This window comes from Sparus aurata, chromosome 9 (assembly GCF_900880675.1).
Source record: "Sparus aurata chromosome 9, fSpaAur1.1, whole genome shotgun sequence".
NCBI lineage: Eukaryota > Metazoa > Chordata > Actinopteri > Spariformes > Sparidae > Sparus > Sparus aurata.
Window position 1 is genome coordinate 7,498,520 of NC_044195.1, and position 27,945 is coordinate 7,526,464.

The 27,945-nt window shown below is 41.3% G+C and overlaps 1 protein-coding gene across 1 annotated transcript in view; it reads right to left on the reverse strand.

The window, feature by feature from the left end:
• Window positions 1-5,560: 5,560 nt before the first annotated feature.
• Window positions 5,561-27,945, reverse strand: part of LOC115588201 (aryl hydrocarbon receptor) — a 33,696-nt gene continuing 11,311 nt past the window's right edge. The window contains exons 3-10 of the mRNA XM_030428610.1: window positions 17,908-18,014; window positions 15,048-15,137; window positions 13,625-13,739; window positions 13,361-13,488; window positions 12,997-13,190; window positions 12,640-12,749; window positions 10,862-11,003; window positions 5,561-10,713 (exon numbers count right to left, since the gene is read on the reverse strand). Coding sequence (XP_030284470.1) covers window positions 8,892-10,713; window positions 10,862-11,003; window positions 12,640-12,749; window positions 12,997-13,190; window positions 13,361-13,488; window positions 13,625-13,739; window positions 15,048-15,137; window positions 17,908-18,014 — 2,708 coding nt within the window. The 3' untranslated portion in view covers window positions 5,561-8,891. The remainder of the gene's footprint in view (window positions 10,714-10,861; window positions 11,004-12,639; window positions 12,750-12,996; window positions 13,191-13,360; window positions 13,489-13,624; window positions 13,740-15,047; window positions 15,138-17,907; window positions 18,015-27,945) is intronic.

The window sequence follows — 27,945 nt, forward strand, 5'->3', positions numbered from 1 at the left end:
ATGTTTTTTTAAATCAAGTGACGCAGCAGAATCCGACCCGCTGGAAGAGAAATGCGTTTGTTTGTTTGTTTTTAAAAAAAAAATAACCCGCACAGTCGCTGTCCCATCAGCCTCTTCGGGGAGAGATCAACTTGTTCCAAGTAAAAAAGAAAAGACGATGTTGAGTTTTCATCCTGACGGAGGAGATGGAGGATGTGGCCGGTGGCAGAGAGGCGGGCCGCTCTCAGGTCCTCAGCACCGCCGCGCTGCACTCACGCAGCGGGACAACTTGAGATAAACGCAGGAAAAGCTTCATGGAGGCTATTTACATTTTATAATCTACATCAGCGCTCCACTCCAATTAGTGCCGGACACGATCTGCGGGGAGGGGGGAGCAGCGGGCGCGCGCATTCCTCTGGCGGGCACGCCTGACACAGATTTTTATTTTTTTTTTAAACGGCCGCGCGCCCGGGATAGCTGCGCAGGGCGCGGGGTGGGGCGCGGGCACGTCGGAGAGTCTCCTGGAAACACAGGCCTAGCGCGTCCCCGGCGGCGCGCTCCCGTGCGGGCCCGGGCGTCCAATCAGCGCTCAGAGGAAAGATGGAGGTTTACGTTGAGCCTGCAGTGGCCCTGCTGAATGTGGGTCAGGGGTTAGACTTTAAATAATGTAACTGAATTCAGTTGCACATTCAGGGGGAGCCGCGCGGGCCTGTGCCTGCAGAGCCGGGCCAGCTGGGGGTTTATCTGTGGTGACGTGGTGGGAAACAGGAAGGGCATGCAGACAGGTATCCTGCTCAGCCAGCACAGGGAAACAATCCCTCTGCAGCAGAGGTTATTAACAGTGCCATTTTTAAGGCTAAGTGATGTTTCTGTAAGAGCAGTGTATCATAATGACAGTGTGATGATTACTGCCTCTACATATTGATGGATCTGGACCACCCCACCCCCATGGATCATTGCTGTCTTTAATAAAATGTAAATCTTTATACATTTTGATATTTGTTTTGCCTCGTGTGGCCGGTCCTCCTCCAGGTCACCACGGTGGAGTGGAGGCGGTGTGGCTCTGGCACCGCTGGGCGACGCCTCGGCCTGCTCAGTCGCCCTCCTCGATCCACACTCCTCACGTAAAATGTGTATATTTTATTATTTTGTATAATTTACTTTTGTCAATGAAATCTGTAAACGGTGTTTCTGTCGTTCTGTTCTGTACTCGCAGCATCAGCTGATTGTCTGTCCGTCCTGCAGGGATCCTCCTCTTCCTGAGGGTTTTTCCATCTTTTTTTTCCTGTTAAAACCATTTTTTATATATAGGTATTGCTAGTTTTTCCTCCCTTGAATCAAAGGACTATAATTGACAGAGGAAATTGTTCACTGCACAGATTGCAAAGCCCACCGAGGCAATGTGATTGTGATTTTGGACTGTCTAAATAAAATTGATTGGATTTGATGATGTGAAAGGGGCCGCTCGTGGTGATGAATCAGAGAGTTATCAAATATGAATGTGCAGCTCCCCTCAGCTTCACAGCGCATGGTGAGTTTCAGCTTATTGTTCAGCTGTCCAGCTCTCAGTTACTGTAGTGGGCCACTCTCGGAGCTTTCAGCTGCAGCCGGCAGGAGTTTCCAGTGAAAAAGCTCCAAACCCTGCTGGCCAGAAGACTATGAGTTATTGGACATGGATGTAAATGATGCAGGATTTACAATACTTCAAGATTCAAGATTTACTTAATATTCATGTGATAGAAGATTGTTAACTAAATATCTGTAATTCCCCAAGCTACATACATGCCTCTCAGCCTGTAGTCTGTGGCTGGGTGGTTGTTGTCTTTTAGTATCTTTGGGCTCACTTCACTGATGTCACTGATGCTCTGTAGATGGTACCAGTGATGTTCTGGTGGTCTGGTCTGCTGTAGAGCCTTCCTGCCCTGGGCTGTGATGAACCATGTCAGTTTGTGATGTTTCCAGTCAGGATGCTTTCTATTGCTCCTCTTGTAAAAGTTGACACTTATTGGCTCTGAAATGTAGCCATCTTTAGTTTTCTTATGAAATAGTGCCCTTTTCTGTTTTGTTATTTTACCAGGTTGGTGATGATGTGTGTGATGACCAAGATAGGTTTTCTAAAACAAAAACCTCTAACTGTTCACCTGCTCCACCTCAGCTCCACCGATGTAGACAGCACTGTGTCTCTTTGCCTCCTTCTTTCTAAACTCAACAATAAGCTCCTTGGTTTTGACGATGTTGAGCAGTAGATTGTTCTCTGTGCACCGCTCTGCAAGACTGTTGATTTCCTCCACGTATGATCTCTGGGAGTGCAGTCATGGTTACAGTGTGAACAGGAGGGGGCTGAGCACACAGCTCTGGGGAGCTCCAGTGTTGTGCATTAATGTAGAGATTGTGATCGCCAATCCAAACTCTCTGGGGTCTGCTTGTGTCCAATATCTAGTTGCAGATTATACAATATAGGATTACATTTTTCCTTTTTTTCTTTTTTAACTGCACGTGCGTGTGTCTGTTTGACTGAGGGCGGAGCGGGGCGACTCACACACAGCCAGAGCAGTGAGGTAAACAGCATTCACACTGATAAAAAAAGAGAGCACTGCTAACGTCAGTTTGCAGGCTAGATATCTAATTAGCTGCTTAGCATGTGAACCTACCTGCTGATGTCACTTGGGCCCAGCTACATGCTGGCATGTGCTCTTTACTCTTCAGTGCCACTAACAGCTGTCTGACCATTACATGTATGCTACAGTTCAAGTTTGTCCACTTTGTAACTCATTCCCCTGCCGAGGCTCAGCCTGCCAGCCACGTCTATACAAAATGTTGGCATTATATTTTAAAAATATAAAAAACGTTTCCATATTCAAACCAGGACATTATTTTCAAAAACAAAAATAAAGAATAAGTGAACTTCATATTTCAGTCAGTACTTGAATGTATTGTCATTGAGTGTTCAGTAGCCAACACTTTCAGTTCAAGACAATTCCTTTCAGGGTTAAGTATGAACTGAAACAGCATTCACATCTAAATATTGGGAAATAATATGATCAGAAAATGTAACCTAAGGGTTCACAGAATAAATCAACAAGAAATTGTTCATGCAAAGAAGGATATAAAAAGTCTTGGGTGCTTTGGAGTGACCTGGATGCATGACTTCCTAATCTGACCACAGTGCTGCAGCTGACATCTGGACAGCACGACGATCATCAACAGTATCTTGTCAGACTGGTGATAACAGAGTTGAGCTGGGGAGGTTTGACAAGATTGTGTTTTGACAGCAGACAAAGACAGATGTCTAGATATTCAGCAAAGGCAATGCATACATTGAGTCACATGACCCGATCAGACCCTAGGGCACCGAAGACCCCCACAGTACATGTAGAGAGAAAAGTAGGCCAACATGCTGATACGTTCTACTGTAGTCGGGTCCCTATATTTGCTGTTTTGCTTGTTAAGCAGATCTTTTCTCTTTTTCAGAATGGCATACTGTGTATTTTTTTTCCAAGTATGATTGAAGCCTAAAGTCACGGTGTGAACGGTGTGATTGCTTATCTGCTTTATCTTCAGTATGTTTTGTTCCAGTGTAACATACTATACATTAAATCCAACAGGGATTTAAAACCTGGTGCAAGCACAATACCTGCTTTACATTCTAGTAGTATATATTGACAGGTGGGTGTGAGCCATTCAACTCTTCAGCTTCGGTGAAAGACTCTGTCCTGGTGCAAAAAGTTGAAAAAAGAAGCTGGAGACAAAAAAATGTTCAGAAGGTGAAGGAGCTCCATTACAGACCAATTACATCAGGACCACCCGCTGACAACTGTTCAATTTGTTTAGTACCACCTACATGTGGGTTGGCTGCACCCATCTGTACCAATGTGCAAAATTTGGTCACAATAGAATAATACATTAAAGAGATACAGCAGTGAAAGGTGACGTGTGGAAGACACGTGTGGTGTTTCATTACAACATTTGGAGTCTCAGGCTGACCTGTAGACAGTCATGTGGACTTCATGCTGGCATTTCACACCAGTTTTATTGTCTGTATGCGTGGAATATGTCACAGACATGAAGGGAATACAGATAACAGATGAAGGGCAGTTTTTTTCCTGAGCGTTCTCTTTTTCTCTAGTCACCCTGTTAACTGACTTGATTTGCCTGGACTTTGACCTGGACCGACAGAGGTGATTTACAGTCGCTGTGACCAGGACCGACTTCAGGGACAAGATGACAAGGCAGGTGGGGCCAGATTGGAGGTGAAGTGGCAGGGAGCAGACAGTTGGTCAGCAACAGGAGGCGAAAAAACGATGCGTAGAGCGAGACTATTTCCACATCTATTCTGTCAACTGAGGATTTAGTTCTACCAAACCAGAGGTGAGTGTGTGTGTTTGCAATGAGCTAATTAAGCAGTTAAGCTCTTCTTGGTTTGGTAAAACAGAGAAGTTATAGTTCAGATGCTGTAACGTGGTATTATTGTATTAAGAGAGAAGAATATGTCCTTTCTTGTGATTACTTCTGGTTACAGGATAGACCTGGCAACTCGTTTTCAACTGTGTATCACACATGGGAGCGCGTCCAAAAGACCACCAACTTTTGTCTATAAAAAGAACTGGAGAAAACACGTTTTTTAAGGCACATTTATAAAGATACAGAATATTGTGTGTTCACTATAATTATTTTATTCCTTAACTATTTCATGTTACCATTTTAAAGTATATTAATTTCAAGCCATCGCTTCGCTTATTATTCAATGCTAATCTTACTCTACTGTTATAATCTGTATCTTTGTGGCCATTTTAGCCAAATTATGCCATTTTTTTCTTTTTTAATTTAACTATTCCTTAAGCACTGTAACTGAAGTGATATAACATGACAGTCACATCACATAATTATCTATCATTCTCCCGTCATTCTGATGAAAGATAGTTTTGCTCCTGTACAGTCGCTGGCTCTGACCGAGCCACAAACCAGAGCGTCAGTACTTTACAACCTGGGGAAAGAGACTCAGCCATCAACTGTCTGCAGAATTCTTTACTCAACCTTTAAACTGAATGTTTGAAGCAATAATAGTATTGTTTATTCATTCATAGAATTTTATTGTATTGCAGTGTTTATGATATGTGACCACAGACCCAGTGCCAGGTGTACAAGAGACACTGGAGGCTGAGGACAGGGACAGTGAGCCCTCTGGTGGGCAAACCATCGTTTTTTTTCAATCCAGCGTGAATTCTTTTTATTTTTCCCATGTTGTCACATGATAATGTTGTTTCCCCCCTCTCCACCTTTCTTCTTCCTACATACAAATGTAAGGTTAGCTAAGCTTTCTGCTTAGCTAACCTTACATTTGCTCAGCTTACTTTAATCGTAGTCTGAATGGAGGAATCACACTTACATCCTCACTCAATGAGCCGCTTTGACAATTATTAATGACTCACAGGTCATCTAATGTTTACTCTTAATGAATACAAGAGTCACAACGATATAGGTGCGACAGATGACGTGAGTCTCCACTGGTAGTTTTTGGAATAATAAAAACAAACCCTTGATCACTGATCAACTTTCAAAAAAAAAAAACAGCAACACACAGTTTCAATTGTTGCACACATGTATTTATGAAAAAGTATTAAACGATCGACAGAAGCTGGTTATTTGTTTAACATATAGGCTGATATATATATGATAATTACTTGGTAAAATATAAGTAGATAACATTAAACATAGTTTAATAGTTTTTTTTATTATTATCATTATTCTTTTTTTTTTTTTACAAAAAACAGGAATATGGCAACTGTTCAGGCACATGTAAGTTCAAAACATCAATGTGAATACAATGTTTGGCTCCAGGTTCTTTTTTTTTTTTTTTAGTGGTGACTACAGTCAGTATATGTCTGTATCAAAGTCCAAGATCACAGGCTGTCAATAGGCTGTCCTCAGCCTCCACAGCCTGCTTCACACTGAGATCTTCTACACCACAGAACAATGAGCAAGAAAGGAAAGGAGGCCATATTCATCTGTGCCTGAAGCCTTATAGGGTTGTTTTTTTTCATCACTTAAGATGGCTATATTCCATTTTTAAGCATGTTGCTAAAAGGTATTTCCAAAAACATGCACAGTTGATTCTTACGGAGAGGTTAAATACTGAGGCATTTCCCACAGTGCAGCAGGAATACGGTAAAGCTGCCATGTTAATGCTGTTCTTGCTTGTGTTAATCAAAACCAATTGTGTTGTGTTTTTAATGTGGATATCATACAGTTGGATCACAATGCATTGTTACACCAGGTAAAATCTGCACATTGCTGATTGTAAATCTGCTTGGTTACATTTTCATTCTGTTCATAGGTGAAAGAAACCTCAACCTCACCATCTCTTTAGACACACAGTGGGGCCCAAAAGTCTGAGGCCACTAGTCAAAATGCTTCTATTTTGCACTTGTTTCCAATGCAATACTATTCTCCCATTATAGATGGTAACATCAGTTAACAACTTACATGTGTAAAGTTGGAGTGTAAAGGCATCTGAAGAAATATTCATGTAGTTTTTTGCACTCAAGCTGCAAGGACTCCACAAGTTAGTGCAAAACATGTTGACTCGGGTTATCACAGCATGATTTGACAGTGTTCCACAAAGCCTCTTGTGATGTCACAGATCGTTGGCTTTCTCAGTCTTCAAGTGCCCCAATCCATGTTCAGTGTAGCTGAGGTCAGGTGACTGTGGAGGAAAGCCCATGAGTGTCAGGACTCCTTTGTCTTTCTTTGGTCTTCAAGCAGTTGTGTCAAAGCTTTGAGATGTGGGTTAAACCTCCTCGGTACACTGAAATCATGCTCGATCATATGAGTCAGCAGGTTTTGCACAAACTTGTTGAGTCCATGCAAACTCCAGTCCATGCTGTAATTGGTGCATAAGGGGGGAGAAACCAAATACTGAAAGATTCCAAAATATTTCAAAGATTTTACTTTTAAACCTGCTCTGATGATTTGTTATGGGGAAACAAAGGTATTACATTTGAAACAAATGCACAATAGAAGTCTTACAAATGGTCTGAGTCCACACTGTAGGTCACAACTTGAGCGTTTTCCCTCGTTTCCATTTATCAGGACGTCTGAGTCCAAACATATCCACAAAGCCTTGAAATGCAATAAAGGATCAAACCTTACAGCGAGGATACAACATGGCTTCCCTTACGACGGTGCAGCTCTAAACGATCGCCTTAGAAAAACAGTAGCTACTGAAGAAAAAGTTATGTTAAATACGCTTATATAGGTAGGCACAAATAAAAATTAGATAAAAGTTACTCTCCAGCTGCCTAGTCAACATGAAGGCGAGAAAATGAGGCAATGAATTGGGTGAGGGAAGCTGTTGGTCAACCTGCATCTGTGATTGAACATGTATGGACGGCAAGTGTACAATTGTAACACTTAATAACCATTGTTAATGGTACATTTATAGGTAACTTAACTTGAGTTACTTATTACTGAAGTGCTGCCAGTATTACAGCAGAGTTGTAGGCACTGAGGCTGTTTTTATTCATCAGCTGTGTTCAGATTTAGGGACTGCATCCTTTAAAGTCTGTATATCAAGAACAACACAATATGCAGGTTGACAGGGATAACCCATTTCAAAGGCTTGCAGGAGTCCATCTTTGACTACACATTGCATTCCCCACTGCAGGATGAGATGTGAGACACCTCTGCATCCGCAAGTGGTTCTCCTTGAAGTCACATTTCTACTGCACACAAACACGTGTCGCTTTGCTGATGCAATCTGTACATATGAGACATTGGTGAGCCGAAGCTGATATGCTGGTGAAACGAATAGTACAAGTACAGCAAACACATACGTCGACCACATTTACGGATTACATTTAAAATATACTGATTATTTTGCCAGTAATGATATGACATTGAAGGTACAGCTGTTCAGTGATTCTCGACACTGTTTCTTTTCGAAAGAGTCTACACTTTGTCAGCATCAGCGTTAAAAATGATTACACACATCCTGTTCATTCTTTTTTCTTTTTACATATTCATACTTGGGAAATGAATGAATGTCCCTGGCTGGACGAACAAGGACATGACGACGCCTGCTTTTCGTCATCAACAATATATTTATTTGGCTATTTGGATTTACCTTACCAATCCTCCTCGCTGGCTCAAGCCCCATCCTGGCAAACTCACCTGTGGCTTTATACTTCATTATTATCATGATAGTGTATCTTTTATCAAAACTGTCAATCAACATCACAGACTGGAAAGAGCATGTATTGAAAGAGCGATATAAAACATATGATATTCTGAAGATAAGCACTGATACAGGCAAACTATACTGTGTTTTGCTCTCCTCCTGGATTTGTTGCCACAGAGATAAAAACGTGGCTTGGCTCTACGCTACATCACAAGGACGAACGGCAAACACTCTGTTGTGTTCAGACACTCTGATCACGCTGCACAGAGCAGAGGGGATACATGTACATGGACGTACATGGTTAGTATGAAGCAGATTGCAAGTTGTTGACGAGTAGTAATCATGAAGCTATCATAAAAATATAAAGAAAATGCAATTGATAAAAGCATATTGATATTGATAATTGACGTAAATGTCTTGTTTACAATTCCATTTTGAATTCTTTTTTGTTTTTCATTTTTATTGTCTTTGTGACATTCAATTAGTACTGAAACATATTAGTCACTAACGGATTACAGCACTGATGATGGAAGCTTCTTAAATGCCACATTTCTTTGTTTTCTATCACAGTATACAGTTTGTCTTTGGGTTTGATAAAGGATTTGAATGTGTGACTTTGGCCTCCTGGAAACTGGCATTTGTTCCTGTATGCTGACATTGTATAGATATCCAAATTATCATATATTTATTTATGGCCTGAAAATAATTCTCTCTCGTTCATTTGCCACCTAATTTTTTATGTTCTCTTGTAGTTCAACTGTTGGGAGAAGTTATTGAGCCCACAGTGGGACATGTTGCCTTGTGTTGGTCTGAGGCTCTCCAGGTAGTGCTGCATGCTGAATGTGTGCTCTGAGGAGGACATGCCAGGTGGAACAGTCAGTGGACTGATGTCTGCGTTCTCCTGGTTGATGGCTGATGTGCCCACCAAAGGCTCGCTGTGGCTCCACTGGAAGTAGCAGGAACCTTGAGAAGGACTCTGATCCAGAGGTGGGTCGGTCCCCCTCGGGCCTGAAGACCCTGAGAGAGCCAGGACGTCCCCTCCTGCTGGACTGGAAGAAAAGTGCTGGTCGAACATGCAGCTGCTAAGACTAACTGCCTGGCCACATGCCAGCCCTCCCTGCTGAGTGTGGTTCAGTCCAGTGACAGTCCTTGGCCAATGGCCAGCATGTGGGAACGTTTGGCTGTCTGAAGTTTGGCTGCGGCATGCTGGCACCAGCTCATGTCCATTTTGCATGATGCCAGCATGAGGCAGCTTGTGCTGCTGGCTCTGCGGCCACTGCTGACCTTGCTGGTTGTGTGTTTCCAAAGGGGGGCTTCCTTGCAGACATCCTGGGGCAAAGGAAATGGGAACATTAGGTGTGCTGGAGGAATCAAAGTCATTGCAAGGAATCAGGGGTGGCAAAATGTCCATTGCGCCAGGGACTACGCTGTTTGGTGGTTTTACAGAGCTCTGCAGCAGCTGTCGGTTGGCTGCCATTGCAGGAGCTTGCAAATTGTTTTGAGGACACAGTGGAAGTTGGCTGGACTGTGTCTGTCTGTAAGTCCCCTGAGGGCAGCCCGCATGTGCCTGCCCACAGGACTGAAACAGGGCTGAGGCATCATGAGCAAAGGCATCGGGGACAGTGAGCTGAGGGAGCTCAATAGACGTACTGAAAATGTCCTGCAGCTGCAGATGAGGGGGCAGGTTGTTGTCCACCTGAGCAATCAGGGGAGCATGATGGGAGAGTTTCTGATTGCTTCTCAATGTCTGAGCAGACTCTGTTAAGCTTGTCCCTGTAACCACTGCTCCATTCATTGTATTCTGCTGGAGTGGGTAGATACCATTTGTTGGAGAGTATGTATGATCAGAGCACGGCGTCGGAAACAACTGTGGCTCACAGAGTCCAGTGTCTGACAGCCGGGCAGTCTGAGTGAACAGATCCTGCTGGTTAAGGCGGACTCCTGTGAGGCAGCTGGGAGGGCTGCTGTCTTCTCTCTTCTCCTTGAACAAAACAGTGTCAATATAGTCAAATATGTCATTGGTGACGATGCTGTCCAGCTCAGAACTGACGTTCTGCCGTTCATCATCCTGACTTAATCTCTTCAGGGCATTCTCCCACTCCATCAGCTCTGTATCAGCCATGTCGAGGTTCTCCAACACTGAGCACAGGTCACCGTTTTGAGCTATTGTCTCCAGGTTGTCGATCACATTCATCACTGCCTGTTTGGCCTCCTCCTTCACTACAACAGGGTTACCTGTTGAGGCTGTGGGCCCGTTTTCCTGCCATGCGTCACTGGCAATGCTGACCAAAGCCTCACTGTCCATGAACACATGATCCATAGGTGAGGGGGAGTCCACTGTCTGGGTGTAGGCTGATTTATCCTGTTTCAGGAAGCAGTCCAGCAAAGAGCCTGGTGACTCAGCCTGTGGCACCTCATGGCAACTGAACTTATCATTGAACTGAAACTGTGTGATGTCCACGGTGGGACCGGTGTTGTAGAGGACGGCCTCTCCTGTGGCGAAGCTGAAGGGAAGCTGCAGCCTCCTCTGTCGTAGATATTCCTCCCCCTCGGCGTTGCTAAAACAGGCCAAACAGCATACGTTATATCACTAACACCAAGACCAGAGTAGAACTAAACTTATTAATAAACAAGTAGAGATCGTTTTGTCGTGACCCAGTTGACAATTTGTCTGACAGCGACATTTAAAATTATTCAAATACTCACGCCAGAGCTCTCTGACATGCAATGATGAATTCAGGTCGTCCTCCTTTGTAAATGAACTTGGCATTGGACTTCACCCACACCCAGCCACCTGACTTACTCAGTAGCCTGAACACAATCAGACCGGTCTCTCCTGTTTTGATCACTGTGACAGAAAGCAACACACAATAAGATGTTATCAGTGTAGAGGCATGCAGCAAATATCTGTTTGAACTGTTCCAACAGGTAACCTTGATATGATACAGTACCGTTATAATACCATAATGTCACTAAAATAAAACTTGTTCATCCCTTGCTTGACGTGAAAGAGCAAGTTTCTTCACAATTGTCCTGTCAGATGTTTCACAGCTGCAGGCAAAAATGTCACTATTTGAAAAGCACAAGGAGATCTAGCCTGCAGTCAGCCAGTGTCAGCCGACAGTAAGTGTGGTCCTAGTTGCTGCAGTGTGTCCCACATGACTGGTGCTAGTCAGACTTTGTCTGCTGCTTTTGGCCAACTGAGCATGTTGAATCTGCATCGGAGGCCTTTAGTGAGAGAAATCTCGATTTAAATGATTGGCTGTTCAGCTAAGCCGTTCGCTTTTGTCACTGCTAGTGCTCTGATAAGGGTTTGTTGTGTCAGGGCCCTTAGATTAACATTGAGCTATATAAGGATTAATCTGAGGACAGCCACCAATTACCACAATAACATTCCATCGACCTGGACGGTAGTTGATGAGATATTTCTCTTCGGACCAAAGTTTGATCTCAGTTTTAATCAAACAAATACAAAAATGTAACCTAAGACCTTTTTTTCTTTTTTAACTAATTATCTGTGTTTAATATACAACTTGAAATGGAACTACAAGCTAATTTTACTATGTATTATTGTTAATATAATTTCTTAAAACAGAGGTAATAAATGTAGTGGACTGAACACAGGAATATTTGTGTGTGTGTGTGTGTGTGTGTGTACATATATACACATACACATACATACACACACATTATATATATATATATATATATATATATATATATATATATATATATATATATATATATATATATATATATATATATATATATATATATATATATATATATATATATATATATATATATACATATATTTACACATATACATATACATATATACACATATTGCACATTATGATGACAGAACGAGCGACTTTCCAATTTTTGCAAGTGCGTATAATTCAAATATTATTTAGAAATCAAATGACTCCCTTTTCTACACAAAGGAATTAATGAGTTATCAGTAAAAGTGGGCCACGGATCCTCTCTCTTCAAAAAAAAAATGCCCCTAGACAATAAAACTATAAAATACGTCCTGGCTCTCTCTCCCGCGCCGCTGTCTCTATTCGTCTCATCCTCTTGTCCTAACTCTTGGCTTTTACTCATCACCCTTTTTAGGCTCTCTGTGGTGATGTGCTTCTGTTCGGCCATGCGCCAAACAAGCGATATAGGCATGAAGGCTTCTGTTTTTCACTTTTTTACTCAGAGCTAAGCAAATGCCAGAATGAAATCAGTTGTCTGAGGGTGGACTGTTCATCCTGAAGAAGTGAGACCAGCTTCTTCACTGAATTTAGGATTGATAAATTAATCAATTAAGGTGGTGGCCCTTCTAACGAGTGCTTAATAACATCTCATAAATGAGGTGAAAATGCTTCAAATATTTTTCATTGGACTACCTTTGTAGTGAGAAAATAACTCTAGACAGGATAAGCAATGTGCATTTCTGTCAAATACCAAATAATGTGAATAAATTGCCAACATACTGCGCAGGTGGCTGTCAGCACAGTACATCATATCAGCTGCATGGATGAATTGGTACCCGGAGCCTTTCATACAAATTTCAGTCTCTGAATAGCCCAGTACAACCTTTCCCCTGCAAAGAGAAAAAAAAAGAAGAAATAAAATCAAACCTCAGTCAGCCAGCAAACGTTAAAGAAAGGAGTCACAGGCAAGTGTTTCATGATAAGATCCTTGAATTGCAAGATGTGCTCTGGGAGGGAGCATCTGGAATTTTCTGCTGCACTGTTCATTTCAAAAATGTCATTTTTGGATCACCTGTTTTAAAAAATCCTCTTGCCAAAAGAATACATAAAAAGAAAGCATTGAAGAATTTGTAGCACCTGCTATCGATGCCCATCGGAGTGAAGTCCAGCTTGTGCTTGCTCTGAAAGAGGAGCATTTTTGCTCTGATCTCCACAATGGTTGGAGGCTGAACAGGCATAGCAATGGAAAATAGTGCCAGCTGAGGTTCGTTACGGGTCCCGTTGACCCTATGGCCATGGACGTACTTCAGTCTCCCCTGGAACTTCAGACCCTGGTTTGGTATAAACACATGAGATGAGTAACCGGGGGGATTTTTAAGGGCTTTGCATGGAAACAGCTCAATGACACAAAACAGTTCAAAAGATCTTTATCAGATAAGCATTTCAATTCGAGTGAAGGTAAGCCATTTTATGACAATAACATTTAAAACATTGTACCGACCAGAAAGCCAGAGGAGTTGTCCAGGAGGCAGCGGAAGCGACACACAAAACTCCTCTCTAGAAAGGAGGAGTTCTCTGGGGGTAGCTGCTCAGGAGAGTACATTACTGTACTACCACAACCCTGCAGGACTAAGAACACAGGTAGAGATACAATATTTCATATCAGAACCATTTCACTGGACAATGAACCACTGACCTTATTCAAACAGAGATGATGAGACTGACTAAAAGGAAAAAAGAAGCATTTTTCATTCACAGTTCTTACCATCTCCACCTGCACCAGCAGCTGGTGGGTTTAGAGCAAAGTGAAGCTGCTGTCTGAAAAACGCCCTGTCGTCAGTATGGATGAGCTCAAACACGCTCTGATGAACCACATCTGACTGTTGGCAGAAGAGAGAAGACAACACTTCAAATGTCAAGTCAGTTAGAAAGACTAACTCAGGGCTATTAATCCTTTGCATTACATTTATTTGGTCAACCAAAGTGTATTGAGAACTTACTACCACATGAAATGAAAACTCAAGAGCAGTTTTGGCCAAGTGACTTCATAAATGTAATGTATTACATACTAACATATTTAGTTTCATTTGAAAGTGATTAGTACCTGTACAATGTTACTGTCCGATTATGGCAAAACATTTCTGATTACACTACTTTTACATTTACATAGAAGATGGTGAGATTGTTTCATAGCCGGTAATGGAAGCACAGAAGCTCATGTTTAATGCAGTTCATTACAAATCCAGTGGAGGGCAATAGTGTTTAACCTAACGAAGACTCCTCTCTGGATGTGCTGGTCATTGACCTTATCAAAGAAACAAATAAACCTAAAACTGGTCACAGGGATGGACAGGCAGACAAATCAAAAGTCTGATAAATGATGAATACTTGAGAACTTGTGCCATTTCTCCCTATAGAACAGGCTGGCCAAAGTGGGACCCACAGCCTGTTAGATGTCTTTCACAGATAAATAATTAATAATGTTTATATTGTTTTATTTCTCATAGGCATAAGTGATCTTTAAATATGTAGGATTCCTGGTTAGTGATTTATTTTAAAAATCTGAGCACAGTGACACTGGAGGGAACGTGGAATATAAGGACCATTTTGCATCTTAACAAAACATTACAGTCTAAAAGGTTGGTTGCTCTTACTCTGTTGCCTAGCCACTGAATTTCAGTTTGAGCACCCCTGCTGTAGAAAGTTCCCTCTGCTTTCAAATACATAGATTACACTTGAATATTGCCTTTTTCTGTCCTTTTCTCGGATAAACTATTTCATTTCCCCAAAAAAGCAAGGCAGCCAATGGAATTTCGGCACTGATGGTGCATTGGCAGATATAAGACTTTATTTATTTAATGGTGCTACCCACTTATATTGCATGTGCTTTTATATGGCAGGATTGGTATAACAACATTCTAGCAAGGTTTTAAATATATACTTCTGATATATATGCACATGCTTCTAAAGTGGCCACAAGGGGGTCACTGAATCATCTGATGAATATCAAAAAGGTTTGAATCATAAACAACAGCCTTTTCTCCAAACTAACTTAGCATCTTCAATAAACAACATGCTGTTGACGGTAAAAGGAGGAAAATACCAATTGGTCAAAGAACTTGTTGTTGACACTAAATACATATTGTATCTAATACAACTTTAATTTGGTCTGAAGGCCAGAATCTCACCTGATGGAAGCCCAGGTAGTCCTTGATTGTAGAAGAGACATAAAACACCAATCCCTCTGAGGTGACCACGATCACAAACCCGTTCAGCGCCTGCACAGGGAACAACGAGTCAGTCAGCACTCACACAGGGTTCCTTCGTGTACCTTTACAGTGTATGTGCACATGACAGGTATGTTGCTGATACATTCAGACAGAGGAGGCTTGCACATATCTAAAAGACCCTATCACACAATGGCACAACAATATACACATGCTACAGGGCGCAGACACGTGTGAAATAAATCATTATTTAATAAGGAATTACCTCATTTTTGCTTTGACTTATGTTTGGTTGAAATGGCCTTCTTTAGAACAAAGACTGGTGTAACAGGTTGTACTTTTTGAAAAGGACCGCAATAATTAAGATGTTGAAAGTTGCACAATGTTCATATTCACAACTTTTGATCAGTTGTGAGGCTGCTAGAGTCACATGGAAGGGTGTGAGGTCAAATATTTCCATCAACATATTCTGCAGTATATTTTAACATGTATTGAAAAGCTGTAGTATTTGCTGCACCCAGAGGGCAGTCAAGTTGAGATTCAACTTTCACCAGAGAACAAATTAAACAGAATCTGGCAAAATTATAAGGGCTGTAACTTAAAATTGCTACTTGATGATGCTTGGCAGAGAACACTGAATTGTAAATCCTGCTATCTATTTATGATCCAAAAATAATTTTGACAGCTGCTACTTCTCAATGGCCCTTTGTATTACATTTGTATTACATAATCACTGCTAGTTGTAATCACAATGCAGAACAAAGTGTGAAATGTACCCATGTATAATAAACAAAGTGTGGGACATTTGACAGGCACAGGTTTTGTTAAAAACAACAAAGCGTGGCCAAGCTTTGGCAAGAAGCGCCGACACAAGCAGCCTCACCTGTCAAAACTTCCTCCTGAGTGTGTAGAGCTGGATTAGCTACACAACACACCTAGCACACAAATACACTAAGTCTGATAGCACCTGCTGGCCTCAGGCTGTTCACTTATCAATCAGGCTGTGGGACTTTGTATTCATTGTAACTCTCGCTGTCACCATTAAAAGGTGTATTTACACTACTGGCTTTGAACTAGTACTCTGTTTATCTGCTTCTGCTGTGAGATTGTGCTCTTTGCTTATTTCAAAGTTTATGTGAGCTGCTTGTCACATAGTTACACAGCTTTGTCCTGTGTTGGAAGTCCATTTGAGTGGATAAATGCATGTTATGTGATGTGCCTTATGACGCTGCTCCTGACCACAGTTTAAATCCAGACGGACATTGCTTAGCCTTGAAGGATAAGTGATTCCTTCAAGGCTATTTATACTGAAATTACATTTAGTTTGTGTAACTACTAGGGATGTACTTAACCTCAAATGTTACTGACATTTAAATGTCAAATTAATGGTCTAAAAGTTAGACAACACTCAAAATTGAGCACAATTTAATCTATAAGGTCGGATATTGTCTAAAAATTATTGATTATATTATACAACTTATTTAAAATGCACTTTGCAGTGTGCATTATGAACTTTGCACATTATTTGACCAAAAATGATGACAACATGGGAAGTAGCAGGTGGCTACACTGCATGACAAATGAGAAGCAACAGTTAATTGATGTAGCTAACGTTAGTAACAGATACTTTTATATCTGTATCTTAATTTTTTTTTTTTAACATTGTTATGAAGCTATATCTGACTAGAAAGACATGATATTTTTAGTGTAAATTACATCAATATGTAACATAAATATGCACATTATAAAATGATCATGATAAGTTTAATCGACTAGGTGCTGAGTAGCATGGATAGCAATGTTTGATGCTGCATGTTTCTGTCTGAACCCAACTGAATCTGAGCCTGAGCCAAACTGGGCAGACATTAGCTCGACTCAGCTAATATAAGTTGAATGATTGTTTGCCGCCAGGAAAGTAGGCAACCAAAAAGCCTCTGCATTCACAGATTTTTCAAATAAATAATAAACTCCATCGCTTTACAGGACACATAGCACACAAACAGTATAGCCTTACCGCTTATCTTTATATTACATTTTCAACAAAAGAAATTAAGAGCTACGTGTCAACTGATGACTGAAACCAACCCATACCCCAACATCATTTCTACATTTTTGTCTGAACACATCCACATTTTAACCCCTAGTAACTACTACACTAAATGACTTCCAAAATACATTTCAGAGATAAAAGAAAAACAAACCAAAAGTGAAACTTAATTTTATTAGAATCTTCCCTAGGACTTCATCTTATTCAACCTTATTTTGCACAATTGCATCTAATGCATGTGTGTGGTATGTTGAAGTTTGGAAAAGTGTGGAAGTAAAGTTGTGGGCAGGAGTTTCTCTGATTGGTGACTTTATGTGACTGCTGTCTTATGTGAATAGATCAAATGTGCTTCTACAACAACCAGTCATATAAAGGACTAAAGGCAGGTTCAGCTGGACTCATGGGATTGGCACTATGTGGTTTTTGTTGGCACTCGCATATTGTTATAAGGGTGGAACACTGAACATGGTGTAGTCTCATTAATCTGGACAGTTTTCAAGTTGTACTCAGGTGACCTCAATAATGACACATAAACAGCTAAAAGCATCAGTACTGTGACAGCTGTGCTGCTGATTACCCACAGGTTTTACAGTTTCACATATTACATTATCATTATTATTCGGAACCATCTTATTTGCATTTTTTAATTAATGTTTCTGCTGCTTGCTGTAAAAATGTAAATAATACAAATAAATAATAAATGTATCACAAATGTTAGTTGTATCATGAGCCTTTAAGGTACATTTACAAGTGTCTGAATAGATGCACTCATACCTGGAGCAGTAGGTCCCCTTCAGAGAATCCCACGATGTCCATGTTGTTCCCGTTGTGCCCTTTCACGCTGGGAAACAACCCACTGCCAATACTGGTCTTCATGGTAGCTGCACAGAGGGGGACAAAACAGAGGAGGTGTCAGAGATTATTCTGTGTATCAGTTTCACCAAGATACAGTCATTGCTGTGATCTGGCTATGCTCTATCATCAGTGGAATTTGTGTTAGAGATCAACTGTACACAAATCCACATTATCTAAAAGGCTGCATGCACAATCCACTGTCATAAGTAGACTTAGTCAAAGTTGTACCATGCATTAGCATGAGTAAAATCTACTTGTCACTTGACAGAGACAGTTTGGGTTAAACAATGAAGATTTCCTTTCACTTGGTTTGAATTTTCTTGTTTTCAGAAAATAAAGCTAAACGGGTTTGTCTTCTTACCTTGCTAGACTAAGGCTAGACTACTTATATGAAAGTATTATGGACTACTGAAAATACACTCGCAACCAGAACGAATGATGGCCACAGCTACAATAACCTGTCAGTCTTAGTTTAATCGTTGACCTCTCACTGTCATCTCACTACAACAAAGTAGGGAGCAATAATCACTCAGAAATTATTTAACCATGTCTGAAATGTGTCTGTATTGCAATTAGACTGAAATTAATCATGTAATGGCATTATTTAAGTCACAAATTACTGCAGCAAAGTGTTGAACATTCTAATCAGCAGGCACAAAATCAGAAATCAAACAAGTACTGTTGTCGGTTGTAGCGAATGAGCGGTCGCTGGGCTCAGAAGTGTAAATGTACACAGAGCATGAGGGTAACAGATAATGGGTCTTTTATATAGTTTACTTGTCACATGACAGGAGCATCGAATGCTGCATCGTGCCTCTCTTTCACACATCTAGGATGTACAATACAGTATGTGGCTTGTTGGATAATTCATTACGCAGTAAAAACTATTTGATGGCTGAGGACTTGTCTCATATGCCTCGACATGTTGAAGACTGAAATAAACACAACAGATAACTCTCCAAAGTCCGGGTGATATAAACTCTGTGGATTCTGTTAATGTGATTAGGCCACTAATGTCCACCAACCACATGTGTGACTGTACTCAGACTTGTCAAGTGAGGGCTTCATCTGTACCATTTAAAAAGGTCCTGTGACTTAAAGAACCTCAAGCCATTGGACACTGCCAGCATTTATCGGGGCTGCTGAGACGACACAACCAGTTAAGACAACCGTTTTCAGGTAAGGGATTTCAAAAAACCTGGCAACGACTCTGTTGTATCAGGGAGATGTGTGAGGTCCTTTCTAGCAAGCAGACAACTAAACTGCCGGTGTAGGTAGAAGTTGCATCAGCTGGCATCACAGTTGCACAAGTGCCTGGCATTTCCCAACTGAATAACAGCCTACCTCACATTCAGCTATTCACTTACACTGTTTGCTTTGGCTTTAGCTTTTGTATCTTATGCAAGTGCTTTGTATGAAACACCCCACTACTAGTCACTCAGGTCCAGCTCACTGTTCATCAGCATTCTCTGCGCTGAACAACATGACATGTGCAGACTGCTTCTCAAATTCAGGGTAGTTGCTATTGAGTGTTAACATAGGAATAATCATGCATGTTGATGATGAGCATGCTTGTGCTGCAAGGTTTAAGCCAGAAAATGATGCAATGGTTTGCAAATAAAGTGAAGGTCAGCTGTGGCAAACAAACACCAAGCCGGAAAAAGCATTTGTACATCACTGTAGCAGCAATTCAATAATTACAAGGTTCAAGTTCACATTAATAGATCCATTATAAAACTGGTATACAAGACATGACTATTTTATGAACACCCCTTTACCCCTACCACTAAGCCACGCATTCCCGTTTTGCATATTTACGTCTCGAGGTAGGGTGATCTGATTCTTGTCAGGATACAGGGGTACAGCAAAGTATGGAAGTTTTTCTAAGGCACACCTCAAACCAAAGGGGTTATGAGGACTGTTTTTCATCAATCTATTATGGCCGTCTAAAAACAATCATTACTAGGTTGCTAATGTCTGGGTAGCTAACAAGCTAGCCAGCCAGCCAGCCAGCCAATGTTATATTGTACTTGTTGATTTGTGCATACATAGTTTCAATGTTGCCCCCCTCCTTTGAAGACACAAGACACCTGAAACGTATCTTAAATCCAGTCCAGTGAAGATGTAGCAGTTGGTACTGCTCCCCTCATATCAGTGCAGACTGGCAGGGTAGTAATGTTAGCCTATAAAGCACCACAAGTGGCCAGGTAATGAAGCACTGTTGAAGCAGAAGTTGTGAATGAATTGTGAGGGTCTTAACTTTTTTTTATCTCCATCAGAAAAATTCCAAATGGCACTGTGATAATAGCAGGGTTGCCATGGTGAGACAAGAGAAATCACCACAGCTGAAGGTGCTATGTTGGAAATGTCTAGTCACGTTTGTTTACATAAACGCCATCACCGACTACTGATGACATATGAGGGTTTTTAAGGTCTCTTCCATTTCATGAAGAGATATTTCAACCAATACCCCTTGTAACTCTGTTCTGGGGGGCAAGGTGGCAGTCAAAAACAAGGGGTAGAACCTGCAAATGAGATTGTATGGAGTTGTGCAGGGAAAAAAAGCACAGTTAGCTATTTGGCATGACTCGAGCTTCATTTGTTGGTCCCTCGCCAGAAGACAGGTTTTCTCATTGCTGCAGAACTGAATCTGGCAGCCTGCATAGCTGCACACACAGAACACACACACAGAAATAACACACAGAAACACACTCAGCCCTCGTGCATCTGCCCCTGGGGGCTTTTTGTAAGCAATAGCTGACAAGAGCGCTTCCCTTATCTGGAAGGCCACTACAGGAAAATCCCAGGATATGGCCTCTCCCAACCCGTCCGTCCAGTCCTGTCACGCAACTTCTTTAAGGAGGGAGGGGGCCCCTGAACACTCCCCCTTTAAACCCAGACACATAGAATCTCCCCGCCCCTCAGCCAGAATTGAGTTTTTACACAAACTCTCAAACCTGCACGGCTACACCACACAAAGCTGCAGGCCTGACAAACAATGCAATCCATGCAAAGAGCCACTGGTAGCCTGAACACAAGTTACATATGCAGCCAGTGCAGGAAATAAATCAGCAGCAGTCATCAAAGACAAACCATCAGATGGAAATTAAAATCATATTAGCAATAAATGCATATATTCACACACACCATCAATTTTTACTACTCCAGCAAAACACAGACAGTTAAACGAAGACCATGCTGCTTCAATTCCAAAGCCGGATCATCCACCACATCCCTAAAGTTGAATTGTTTTTCTCTCTTCAGTGTTTGCGTGAGTAACAGGGCCTCTTTGTGGCCGTCTGTTTGTTTTCATGCTAGCTCTCTTCCCCAGTGGTGGAATCTTGCTCTCCCTCCCCATCCTTCTCGGCTGCTTCCAGCGTAACAGCTTACGCCGCAGAAGAGTTGTTCATGTGCACTTACAGTTGTCAATGTGGAGAAATATGTTTGATGATACTTGGCCAGAGCTTGACCAGAGGTTGGAAAGACATTCCTGTGAGTGTGTGGGAGGCAGTGAAGGAAGGAGAACACAGATTCCCACCAACATCAAACTTACATAGAGGGTAGGAGAGGGGTGCTCACATGTGACCAAAACAACAACAGCGCGACACATTTTTTTATATTAACTGAGATGTAACGCCACTGCAAATCCACAATTTGTTTTGATTATTTATTTTCTTACTGTCATTTCATGCCTCTATTTAAAACAATTTTTTGACAGCTGACAGCTATGCAATTTAGGGTTGGGCGTTGCCTGCCGAATTGGCATATGACGATGTCTATAGTAAAACACTGTGATGGACAATGTTTTTCATGTGCCTGAGGCAGCGTGTCCCCTCAGTGTTGTCGTACGGCAGCAGTTGTGTATTAGCCCACCACTGTAGCCGCCGCTGTTTCCTCTGTTGCTCTGACATGAATCTCCAACTGCCTCACCCTGCAGAGGAAACTATCTCCCATAACCACTGACATACATCCCTCTGCCAGGTTTAAAAGCGTCTTCATCTCTGCACCACATGTCCGTAACTTAGCTTTGTTCAGCTTCATATGCATAAAACAATGTTGGCCGACCAAGGAAGCTAAGTCAAGAAAGCCGTGTTTAAAAATGGCGGCCCATGGCGCGCAGGTAGTCGAGTGGTTAGGGCGCATGCCACATACGCAGCGGACCCTGGTTTGAATCCCGACCAGCGGATCTTTGCTGCATGTCAACCCCCCCCCCCCCCATTTTCAAAAATATCTATCCACTGTCTAAATAAAGGCATCTATGCCTAAAAAAATCTTTACATTTTTTTTTTTTAAAATGGCGCCCCATGGGAAAAGAAACACTGACGCCACAAATGTAACCGAGTATCTTAAGTTCTCCTAACTGAGCTGATTTAATAAGAAAATAATAAACAGGACAGAGCCTGATCGATTTGCAGTTTTTTGGGCCCATGCTAGTACCGATATGAAGGAGTGATCATTTTCCGTATTGATAAATAAGCCGATATACACACATTTCGTGCAGTTTTACAATAAGCTTTATTGCCTAAAATGTAATACGTAACCTCTGCTGGAAATGTACCACCCAAGTCACCCCAAGCATTGTTTTCTGTACTGTTCTTGAAAACCGATACGATTTCCGCTGATAGTATTGACCAAACGATATATTGTCTGGGCTTTAATACCTTTAAATAAACTTTGGGGATTTTACAATGAACAAACAGAGATAAGATTTCAGGTTGTTGCAAAGTTCCGTTTTATCAAATCTGTTCCGATTAAACTCTCTTCCTAAACAAATCAAAAAGGATTTCTGAAAAAGAAAATAAAGCCAACAATTCTAAAAAATCCATTCATCATTTTACATCATTTATCATTTAAAAATGATTACCTCTGAACAGCACATGTGGGTAGCTTGAGAAAGAAGCATCTGCCTGCTCTAGAGGTGGACATTGCCCTTGTTTCCCTCAATTTAGGTCAGTAGAATTCACTCATTCACTTTTTCTCTGAGCTGAGCAACTGTATTAACATTCAACTGTACTCCAGGAAGTAGATCAGAAAAAGAATGCATCACCTGTGCTGTGTGAGACTGTCTTCCCTTCAGTACTACAGTATGTTCTGTTTCTTGGCATTTCAACCTTTTCAGTTAGGCACAAACAACAACAGTAATAACATCAGGATTGTTTCTTTGGCATCAGTGGTGTTTTAATAAGCTCTTCATTGGGAAGTAGTGTACAGTGTTTCACAGATAAGATGACAATAATGTTCTCCGTCACCAGTAAGAGGAGCACCATTGCCAGAAGTTACTGATTCATTCAGTGACAAAACCGCTGATTCAGTAGAGTTAGTTTACCTTGCAAAGTCTGTGTTAATAATTAATTTGATCATGGATTGATAACCTTTAGTCTGCTTGTTTTTATCTGCCACCATATGGGCTGTAAGTAAGCAAATGAGATTCATACTCTTCGTCCAAGTAGAACTGAAGGTTCCCTGACCAAACCAGTAGGAGTCACCACTGCTGCTTTTCTGCTTGTGTTTCTTTAAATGCATGACTTAGCCAGAGGTACTTTTATCAAGAAATAAAAGCTCAGGTCTCTGTGGTGGTTAACATGGATTTAATCCTGCAGCATCCATGAATAGTTGGAAGCACTAAGTTTTGCTTGGGGATCTGATTACTACAAAACAAAGAGAAAGACAAAGAATGTACAACTGGGTAATTTACAATTCATGGCCCTTTAATGTTGGCAAAAACATCCCATGTAACGTATTCAAGAGTACAGACACACTCGCCAAGTATTTTCCAGCCGCCCCTAAAAGCTTCTTCCAATACCTTCAAACTCTTATTCAAGCCAATGTGTAATCTGACACCAAGAGAGGCCACTTTTCAGCATTGAACTTTAGCTTCCTGTTTCAGAAAATAGGCCATTATAGGATTGGTGAAATGCAGGGCATGCTTTAATGCAAGATTCACTCCAGGCAAACATCCCTGTCACTCAGGGAATGAGGTAGCATTTAAAGGATTTGACGTCCTTTCATCGTGGTGTAATTAAGTGAACTCCACAGACGGGCCTGGAGTTTTTCTACATGCAATCCATTCTGGCCATTCATGGAAACAAGTTAAAGTAAAGAAAAACAACATACGTATAAAGTAGGGGCAGTCAAGCTTGAAGCTTCGAATAGTTTAAGTTGAACTAAAATAACCTATACACAAGGTGTCTACTTGAAAGCATTTGCCTGTGGTAGAGTTCAGACACGCTGAAACCAAAGAGAGAAAAAAGGAAATGCTGTCACGGCTGGATGTCTGCCAGAGTCAGCGAGAGTATAAAGCATGCCAGCAATGCATAGGGGAATATTATCTTGATCTGAAAACATTTAGTTCCAGTAGATCCAGTACAGAGATCTCTGTTCTCACGCAGATGTGCAGGAAAGGGCAGTCCTCGCAACAAATAGCAGCCAATGAGCTGGGTCACTCAGTCCACAGGTTCAACCTTCTATTACTCCTTTGATTAATGTTACCGTTTACTTCCATGACTGCAGGGGAAGGAAACAGCCTCATTTTTTTTTCACAATAAGACAAACGTGTCATCTAGGCATTTCAAGGAAAAGAAAGAAAAAGCAGCTTTGGATGGAAAACAGAGGTTTGCAACAGCCAGCCCAAGGCGTATAATGCATCCAGAGGTATTATTTCACGAAAACAAATTTACATAGGAAGTGGCTGGAAGGTTGGTTGGCAGTGTTATTACAAAATATGGGGATTTTGTGCTAAAATAACAAGGCACAAAATCATTTTACAATGACGCTGTAGAACAGAGTCAGTTGCACTAGGTCTTTTTTTTTTCTCTGACTGAATTGTCATTGCTGCTGTGTTTGTTATCACAGCTTGTTTAGGGTCCCAAAGCACCTCAAGCCAGCCCTGTAGGTTTAAAAAGGTCTGTGTGCTGCAGAACAAAACCCACGAGCAGACCTTGATTATCAAAATAAACAGTGATTATATGCTATTCAAGATACAATGTTGTGGCGGTGGTGGAGTCTGGGGGCATCTGTTTGTCTAATCAACACTGAGCTATTTTTGGCTGTCTGGACTCCTTTTATCTACCTGAAAAGTAACGTCAACAGTTTTGGACAGGCACTTGTTGCAGTGTTAGGCATGCCTTGTATATCATATTGCAAAAATGATTCTTATCATTCAGTCAGTCAAAGCAATGGAATCATGGCTCTAGTTTGAGGTAGAAAAAACAACTTTGCCTCCAATAAGATGACTAACGTTAGTGCTGACGCTTCAGATACTATGGCCCGACCCCAGTACACCCGTTGCCCCTCCAACATCTGTTTTGCGCCCTCACTCATAGGTGTAGCGTGTCCTGATTCCTGTTGGGACAGTAGAGTAGGGTGAGGGGTTAAGGCTACACAGCCCTCCAAAGCAGGGTTGCTAAATGTTTGTTGCGAACAGTGACACATGACAGGTGACAATCGACCTAATCAGTTTAGGGATGAGGATGTGTTGAATGGAGCAGTGTAATCTTTTATTTGATGACATATAAAGTTAATTTATGAATTCATTACAAATTGTGTCTCCATCAGATATATGTCAAATGAATTGTGATAACATCAGGGTTGCCACAGAAACGCAAGAGCAATCACCACAGTTTAAGACGCCATACTGGACATGTTCAGTCGAGTTTGTTTACATACGCCATCAAAGACAACTGATGATGGATGAGGGTCTTTTAGGATTGTCACATTTCACAGAGGGCGATCTAAACAACAACCCCTTGTAACACTGTTCTGAGGGGCAGTCAAAAACAAGGGGTAGGGGTAAAAATTGGAATGTTGGATGTTAAAACTATTTGTAGATGAGATTTATTTAAATGTTTGACGTCTGGACATGCAAATTGCAATGAACACTAAAAGCTAATTGACTTTCCTGGACAATCACTGTTTATATATTCAAATTCCTTCCGAACTCCAACAGATCTGAATCGGAGTCCTTGAATGAATGTAATAATACATCAGCTGTGTTGCTGATCCCCAAACCAAACTCTGAGTGGGACCACGGCTGATTTTGGTTCGACGTATAAACAAGCAACAGCGTTTTTGGAAGACTCTAAATGTCACAGAATGCCTTGGTGGGCGAGCTCAGGCCCCCGGCCAACGAGGGGATCCAGAAAAAAGAAGTTTGGATATGAAGGGGAGATGTAGCACTGTGGTTAAAGTTGGAGAGGACAAATCTTCCAGAGGAGGGAAATTGGAAAAAATGAAAACATGATTAAATCTGTCTCCCAGTGGTTGCTTGCATTCTCACGATATACTGAAAGGCGAGTCAGGAATCAAGATCCAACAGGCAACTTCTGTCACCCCTGTAAGATGTGCCCCTCTTGCATATAATGGCGCAGGGTTGACAGCTGAATTATGCTGAGGTTTTAATAAGGGTGCGTATAAGTAAACCTTCCAAAAAAAAACCCTCATAACGAGCCCACTAGGATCAGTATCAAACAAGACTGGGCTTCCCCATACAGATACTCTCATCCAAGTTAAACATTCTCGCCAGGACAATATGTTTAAATGTTTTTCTAAAACTTTTCATTCTCTCTGTCACTCTTGTGTCATGTGTATGGGTTTATACATTTAAGGTTCAGACATCCCAAATACCAAATTATATCAAATTATAATACACGATACGTTGTTACCACATCAACTATGATTGCTAACAGGCCCTGGATGTTTTCAATGAGCTTGGAAAGCTAGTCCACATTTTTCCCAAATTTCTAACAGCGTCACAAAAATATGTCAGCAGCAGTGAGCCACAAGCCTTTCAAAATATCCAGCACTGCCTCATAAAGTCACGCAATGAGGCGAACAGTGCAGCTTACTCGGAGAGATCTGCCATTTCAAGGCTGCCATAAATAGCTTGTTTCATTATCAGGTCTTTAAATCTCCTTCGCTTCCCCATCAAATTGCTTATGTTTGCTCATTTCTCTGAAGCTTTTTCTTCTACCTAACGATTTATGGGATCCTTATCTTGACTCTAGACATGTCCACACTTGAATACCCATCCCAGGCTTATGTTTTGACTGAGACAAACCCTAAGAGCAGACATTAACTAAAGACCATGTTTGGAAATCCATTGATGTATACAGCCATCATCTCATTTTGCAAAATCATCAACTCATCCAACTTGATATGATTGACGCTAGGTGTGAGGAAGTTGAGAGCTCATCCCTCTGCAAAGCTGTGCACTTTCTGGGGGTTGCATAACACATTAAAAGACAAGTATTTTTCCCACCACATGCCTCACTCATCTCATTGTCTTTCCATGTTTCACTCTTGGGATGAAGGATTTTCAATTCCATCAATTTTACACATTACAGTGTTTTTACAGGTCTTGGGGAGTTCCACTTCATTTGTGAAAATACAGAGAAGAATGCAATGCATGTAATCTGATAAATTACGTCTAGTGATGTCAATCAGTGGCTCATTGAGGGTAAAGTAGCAACCAGATTTTGAAAAGTGGTCCACTAGTTTAGCACTGTACTTCTATGAGACTGTCGGACTCATTATGGATGGTTTAAAAAAACGAATCATTCAAGTTTATACAGCAGAACTAGAGATACAGTTTTGGTTTTTAATTCACATATTCTTCTTCTAAAAACGAATGCCTACATTACCCACAAGGCAACTCTGTGCAAAAAGGAAACTGAAGCCACAAAAGGCTTCATACTACTTTTTTCACACATGCAGTAGTACTCCCCTAGACCTGAAATATTAAAGGAAGAATCCTAGAAGTTACCAATTTTAGTAATGCTGTCTGACTTGTAGCCATAACTGGCTAATCTTATGTGTATGCACAAATCAATGAGAAGCAGACCATTTAATCACGCCTGTGTTTCTGTAGAAGAGAACCTCTTGTTACCCACTGAGACAGACAAATGAAATAATCTTGTAAACTGGTCCATGGTGAGTGGAGATAGTTACAGAGCAGCACAA